This window comes from Habropoda laboriosa, unplaced genomic scaffold (assembly GCF_001263275.1).
Source record: "Habropoda laboriosa isolate 0110345459 unplaced genomic scaffold, ASM126327v1 scaffold45, whole genome shotgun sequence".
Classification (NCBI taxonomy): Eukaryota; Metazoa; Arthropoda; class Insecta; order Hymenoptera; family Apidae; genus Habropoda; species Habropoda laboriosa.
In genome coordinates this window covers 918,691-926,151 of record NW_017100168.1, presented here as the reverse complement: position 1 = coordinate 926,151, position 7,461 = coordinate 918,691, and the positions used below count along the sequence as shown (strand labels likewise).

General features: G+C 26.7%; 2 protein-coding genes across 2 annotated transcripts; one reads left to right on the top strand and one right to left on the bottom strand.

The window, feature by feature from the left end:
• Positions 1–3: 3 nt before the first annotated feature.
• LOC108578616 lies at positions 4–5,110 on the bottom strand (the record flags this gene model as incomplete). Its single annotated transcript, XM_017941980.1, is given in 9 exon segments — positions 4–276; positions 337–677; positions 766–940; positions 1,026–1,211; positions 1,299–1,463; positions 1,540–1,692; positions 1,756–1,972; positions 2,044–2,273; positions 2,342–5,110. Coding segments are annotated over 9 exon segments (4,509 nt in total), but the record flags the coding sequence as incomplete, so codon positions are not given.
• Positions 5,111–5,608: 498 nt separating this feature from the next.
• LOC108578646 (probable tRNA(His) guanylyltransferase) lies at positions 5,609–6,945 on the top strand. Its single transcript, XM_017942013.1, has 3 exons — positions 5,609–5,902; positions 6,092–6,336; positions 6,487–6,945. Exons 1-3 carry the CDS (start codon positions 5,626–5,628, stop codon positions 6,943–6,945), a joined length of 981 nt encoding a protein of 326 aa, XP_017797502.1. The 5' UTR covers positions 5,609–5,625.
• The last annotated feature ends 516 nt before the right edge of the window (positions 6,946–7,461 follow it).

Here is a 7,461-nt window from a genome sequence, read left to right as displayed (position 1 = left end):
TGTATGTTGTTTTGCATACTGCCATATACATATTGCCCCACTGACATGAACATTTAATGATCGAATCACACCAACTTGTGGTATTTCTATACAAGTATCAAACAAAGGTATCAGATTAGCAGGAATCCCATCCTCTTACCCTAAAATAATGATTGTTTTCTTTTCAAATTTCATATTTTGCAAATTTGTACTATTAGCTGTTTGTTCCAGTCCTACTAAAAACCATCCCATATCCTTTTTGTTTAATAAATATTTGCATAATTCATGTGGTTTTGTCTAAAATATTTGTAAATTTGGTATGATATATTTTATACTAAAATATCATGCATACAATACCTCTGTAATAGTTATCCAATTTTCAGCTGATACACTAAGGTTTTGAAATTCCTTATCTTTAATTTGGTTTAAATTAGCAATAACTAATTCCTTTACATTGAAAATTTCACAAGTACGAGCGAGTCCCCCTAAATTTGGGGTGCGACTAACAAGACATGCTACAACTATAAGACCATCTTCATCTGATGATATTCTTTTATGAGAAATAGATTCTCTGATTGTTGGAAAAATATCAGTATGTGACACATTTGTAGACATTGAGGGATTAATTTTTTTTTGGATATCACTTAAATGTTCAAAATCCATGTTACAATTTCTTGGTAAGGATGATTCTGTATCATCTATTTTAAAAGTATATAGAACTTAATTAACAATCACACTATAATATAATATTAGTAATTATTATAACCATTATAGTTTCTAAAATACCTGCTGATTTTATTAAATATGACGATGTTTTAATGTTTGATAATGATATATCCAAATTATACAATTGGAGGGGATGTTCATTAATTTCCTCAAAATGTAGAATTTTAAACAGATCTGGAGTTATCCATTCACTTATATCCATATCAGTTAATCGTGGGAGTTCAAAATAAATTGTCTAATAATAAAAGCAAAGTAACATTATTTAATTAATATAATTCTTATGTTTCAATGATTTTGAATATTAGTTTAAGTAGTATTACCTGTAAACTGTAGTCCTGCAAAGGATGAAAAGTAGAAAAATAAAAATCATTTTGAATTCTGTTTGAATTTTTAACTAATCCATCTTTTAAACTTGTAACTGCAGCATCATACAATCCTTTGTATTCTAATGTAACATAATCACAATTTAATCGTTCCAACATGTTATACAATTTTACAAAAATAATCTGTCATGAGGAAACAGTAATATGATTACAATTTAATATGATTGAATATGATTACAGATGATTACAGTGTAATATAATTCAATTTACCTGACTATAAAGTCGCGTATTATATTGTTGTCCTAAACAACAGTGGGCAACATATTTAATTCCCGTTAAAATAAAATTACTCTGTAAATCTTTAGATAGGAGTTTTGAAACATGATAAACAATGCATGCTATGGAACTAACACATCCTGGACGTGTTGTAATACCCTGCATATATATTTGTTACATATCATATACTTAAAAAGAAAAATTAGAAGAGGAAAAACAAAGCTTATTTAAGAACCTTCTCAAAAAATTCCCAGAGTTTATCATGAAGTTCCATATTGTTTAGAAAAATTTTGATTAATACCCATTCTTGCATTAATCGAACACTATGTTGATTACTTTCCAAAAGTATTAAATTACAAAGAAATTCTTGTAATGTAATGATGTCATCCTGTAAAAGAATGTAATTTTTTCAGCTGCTTACTATTTATTGAAATATGTAATACTTTATTACCTTAGTTAAAACTGGCTGTATTATTAACAAAATTTGCATAATTCGATGTTTTATCTTATGTATATAAGAATGATTGAAATATCGTTTATTTTTATATTTTTCTAATTTCTGTAAAATAATTGGAAGAAATACTGATGCATATTTTTTATCTTCATTAATTATCTTATGTAGCAAAACAACAGAAGTTGCTCTGATATTAGCTTCATTATTATAGTCTCTAGTAATAGAGTCAAAGTATTAATAAAAAAAAAAACACAAAATAATATGAAATAACTTAAAGATACATACATTATTTGTATATGTTGTGGATAACAATTCAAATAACTTTTTATAATGTACAAATAGGTTTGATTTTCTATTTGTTTATCTCTTTTAAGTACTTGTCCATGAAGGAGACATGATAATAGTGGCTCTTGTAAATTCTTCAAGCAGTATATATCTAATAATTCCATTTCATTTAATAAAATTTTCTTCAATTTTGGTACCTTATTACCTTCTTCAAGTAACTGATCAAGAAACTAAAAATTAGAATTAATTTTAATATGCAAATAATACTAGTTTTTAAGACAATACATTATTACCTTACATTGTTTACAAAAGTTATAGCATTTGGTAATACCAAAAAATTATTATTTATAATAACCCCTACAAAATTTTCCATTGCTGAGAAATAAATTTTGTTTTTTGTATCTGACAAAGTAGTTCTCCAACATATAGTAAAAATAGATTCTAAACTTAATTTATTTTCTGGATGTTTTATTCCTCCCTTACTGACAATTGTTTTTAATATCAGTGCTATTTCAGGAACAATTTCACTTCCTCCCATTTCATATAAATATGAAATATTTTCAAACCAATCAATTTCTTGAGGCCATAATTGTACTTCCATCCTTGATAAGAATTGGTTTGTGAGTCTTGCAAGTAACACATAACAATCTGATACTATTTTTCCTTTAGAACTTTTTTCTTCGTTTCCTTTAGACTTTGTTTCATCTTCATGATTATTAGGTATATAAGTGTTACAAATATTTAATAACAATTGTATATCAAATAATTTGTGGTTTACACATAAAATGTTTTGAGTATAATGTAAAATATATAATGCATATACATAATGCATGTTTGTGTATGTTTTTGCATTTTGAAGAATAGTTATACTTTCATGCTTGAATTTCTCAGCATAATTAAAAATTTCTTTTTCTGATAGAATTAAATTTCCAGTATTAAGAAATAAAACAATTGTAGTAAAATATCTAATTATTTCTTCATACTTAAATTTGTATGCTATGTTTCTGTAATTTCTAAGTAGAAATTTTAATGAATCATCTATGTATGAGGACAATAATTGTATAGTGCTATTATGAATTCTTGTACCACTTAAATGAAGTAGATGTGACATAAATTCTACCATATAAAAAATATGTGCTGTATTTGCATAAGGTCTTGTATCTATCCCCTTAAGTGATGATAACCAATTATTTAGTACTTCACCTACAGGACACACTTTGTGTTGTGATATTAGATCTGCATCATAAAACATCATAACCACAAGAGCAAACTTTGCAGGATTCAATTTTAAATATAGATCTTGACAGGAATATTCATTGCATATACATTGTATAAAATTTATTACATTTGCTTCTACTAATACTTCTTTCAACCATTTTACTACAATATCCCATGAAAATGAATTTCTTACAAGAATTTCTTCTGAAGAAAATTCTAACAATGTATCTATAACAATTTTCAAATCATTTATTTTTTTTACAGAAAGGGAAACTGTTTTTAAAAGTTCAATTTGAGATGCAATTCTAAATATATGAGAATGCATATTTAAATTTTTTTGCACTAAAAACTTAACTAGAATTAATTGATCATCTTCCCAATGATTGCACACTTTACTTGAAACTGTTCTTAAAACTTTCATCATATAAAACAATGGGATAGGAGCCCAAGTTTCTTCACTCATTACCTGAAGGACTTTATTGAGAAACTCTACTTCTTCCTTTTTTGCATATGTAAACAATGTTATGATATCATTTAATATTTCTGGTTCTTGTTGGTAAGCTTGACACTCATATAAAAATGTATTATTTAGAACATGTATAAATAATTTTAAAAACTGATGGTCATATACAAGGGCAGGTAATTTACAAACATATAAAATTCCTTGTTTTAGAATAGTATTATTTTCATGCTGTAGTATTCTCACAAAAATTAATTGTAGCCAAATCATATTAAAACAATCATTACACACATCATGCTCTTTGTTTCCTTTCACCAAAGTTGGTAAATGACTTAAAGCAGGTAATATTAAATGATGTTGTTTTTCTTCTAGTGCATCTAATATCAGAAAGTAGTTTTGTTTAATTTCATTTATTGATATCTTTGTCCTAATTGAATGGTTACATATAAAAGGAATAATTTTATGCTTTTTCAATTTTAAAGTGCTTTCATTTATAGTATTCATGAAATCAGTTATTCTTTTCATTATAAATAATGCTTGTTTGCGATACTGTTGTATAGGAGATTTTATACTTTGTATTATTAACAACCATAATTGTTCTGTGTAACATAAATCATAACATATGAGATTTATATTTTTCAAGTTTGACACATAACATACATCTATCAAAATGCTAAGTGCACTAAGGAAATCTTTTAAGTCATCCAATTTATTTAAAACACAATTCCATATGGTTGGTATAACATTTTCAGAACCACAAGTATTTACTAATTTTGGAAGAATTGAAGCAAACAGTTGCCATTCTTTATTTTCTTTCATTTGCAACCATAATACAATATCCTTCAGATACAATGAAGTAAAATATTCCAATAAATTTGGTTCCAAGTCATTGTATATAAATTTTCTTAATTGCAACGATTCTAAGAAACATTCTAGTATTTTTATGTAAAAGACTTTACTTTCACTATTATTTAAGACATCAACATTTGATTTCTGAAAATTGATCAAGTGTTGTGCAATACATTGTGAATTACAGTAAAGTATTAATTGTAAAATTGCAATATCATATAAAATGGGATATTCAACAAAACTTTGTGATTGTTTTATCACAAATAAAGTATTTTCTATAGTTTTAAAACATAGATCACTTGGAACTATTTTTGTGTGTTTCTCTCCAGAATTAAATGTAAGTTGATATTCATAACATAATATCATTCGAAATGTATCTAATTGCTTTGCATGTAAATTATTTTTTATTAATTCGGCATTGTAATATTTAGTTAGACGATGTAATAATGAAAATGGATTATCTTTAAATGCAGTTTCTAATAATTCTAAGATTGAAAAATCTATTGCCGAAGTACGTACATAGCGTTCGTGTAAATCCATTTTGTATACCGTTTCTCTATTATTAATGTATTTATCTCATTTTGTATTTATATTTGAATATATAGGTATGTGTTATCTTACTTTATTGCAAATACGTTGTCAAAATTCTCAAAAATATTTCGTTTAAAAATTTAAATGTATCTCTTATTTATTTCAATATGTTTAATTCATAAAAATCTAATACAATATAGTCTCTTATTTAAATTGTATATTTTCGTATATAGTAGCAAACTGAATATACCTAACCAATAAACGCGCACGTGGGTATTTGGAAACATAAATATACGTATCAAACGTATATTTATATTGTAATAAAAAGTCCGTGATAGTTTCCGAACAAGTGCTTTCCCAGACAAGTTGTGCACATCTCAACCTGAAGCGAACTCGACAGTGGAGACTTCAACACTCAGCAGTTTCAGGAAATGTTGCATTTTCTGACAACAGGAAGCAACTTCCTGAAAATCATTAGCTTGGTCAAACAAGTGGTCAATAGCCGGTACATAAGTTTGACGAGAATGGCTAAAAGTAAATTTGAATATGTAAAAGAATTTGAACGTGACGATTGTTGTTTGCCAAATTGTTGGATTGTGGTTAGAATAGATGGAAGAAATTTTTCGAAGTTTTGCGATGCGCATCAATTCACTAAACCGAACGATGTAGCTGCATTGCAATTAATGAATCGCGCGGCTATTACAGTTATGGAAGATTTCAAAGAAATTATTCTAGGTTTTGGTCAAAGCGATGAATATTCTTTCGTCTTTCGAAAAGACACTCAACTTTATAAAAGGAGAGGTATGTATGTTTTGAAAAGCAATTTATAACATAATAGACTTAAAACGATGAATAAATAATATGGAAGCAAAGAATGTATTAATTTATACAAAATATATTATTGTGTTCGTATATTACATAATATTTATGATTCATAATGTTTAATAATATGAATATACTATTTACAACATTGTTTTCATAATATTTCAGCTTCAAAGTTAATGTCAAATGTAAATTCTTTATTTGCATCATCTTATGTTTACCATTGGCCTCGTTTCTTCCAAGGCAAAGAGCTGTATTATCCACCTTCCTTTGATGCTCGTGTTGTATTATATCCAACAGATAAAAATTTAAGGGATTATTTAGCATGGCGGCAAGCAGATGTCCATGTAAACAATTTATATAATACTTGTTTTTGGAATCTTATATTGAATGGGAAACTGACTCCATCTCAGGTAAATTAAGTTTTTTCTAATTTCTACATATTAAAAGTTTACTATAAATAAGAGAATAATCTATATAAATAAATCAAAGAATTATCATGCATATGTAATTTCAAGTTATATTTGTACAAACTATTTTTAACTATTTATTTTAACTCTTAGGCAGAAGAAAAGCTTAGGGGTACATTGGCATCTCATAAAAACGAATTACTTTTTCAAGAATTTGGTATAAATTATAACAATGAACCTGCACTTTTTCGAAAAGGCACTACACTTATAAGAAAATTAGTATCTGATGGAACAGGCAGGTTAAAACCAGCAGTAGTTCCAATGGTAGATGATATCATTGCAGACCGTTTTTGGAAAGAAAATCCAGAAGTAATTGGATTAAAAAGTTTAGCAACTTATCAACCTCTAAATCTAGTTAATAATGTTACTGCAAATCCAATGAGAACAACAAAACCACCATCACCAACTGCTAACTTAAAACATATTAATAATACGCCACCAGCTCCAGTTGCTAATGTGAATTCTATGAATGAAGAAGTACATCCAGCAAGGAGTCGAGAATCAGATGGAGAAAGAATGCAGTGTGAAAATGAACGAATTTGTAGAAGATAAGCAGTGTTTTCCTTTTTTTTTTACAATAAATTTGAAGAAACATCCTAACGGAAAATAATGAAAGTTTATTTCCGGTAATTCTAAGAATATTTTAATCTCGTTTTATCTGAGGCAGTAGTATTATAAAACGTTAATTATTGGTGAAAGAATTACAAAATTCAGAATTATTTATTGAATAATGTTAAATTATTTATGAAATGAAAGGCTGCTCTAGAGTAAATGTACTAAGATTTTTATAAGGAATCTTGTTTGTAAACATAAATGGTACAGGCTGTAGGCGTTTCATATACAAAAAATTCATACCCATTTTCCGTAGTTTGGAATTATGAACCATTTTGAATTAATTTCAATTATAAAATTTTATAATTTTGCATGTGTGCGTTTATAGGTTTAATAATAATTAGTTAATTTTCATTATATCATGAATGCTATTATATCATGCATTAATTTGATTACTATTATGATTTATTAATTTAAATAATATTGTTATTAAAAAAAACATGCAAAATATAAGTA

Coding starts and splice junctions, on each gene's coding strand:
- LOC108578646 (XM_017942013.1), top strand. CDS start 5,626: ATGGCTAAAAGTAAATTTGAATATGTAAAAGAATTTGAACGTGACGAT. Junction 5,903..6,091: donor TCAACTTTATAAAAGGAGAG/GTATGTATGTTT, acceptor ATAATATTTCAG/CTTCAAAGTTAATGTCAAAT. Junction 6,337..6,486: donor GGAAACTGACTCCATCTCAG/GTAAATTAAGTT, acceptor TTTAACTCTTAG/GCAGAAGAAAAGCTTAGGGG.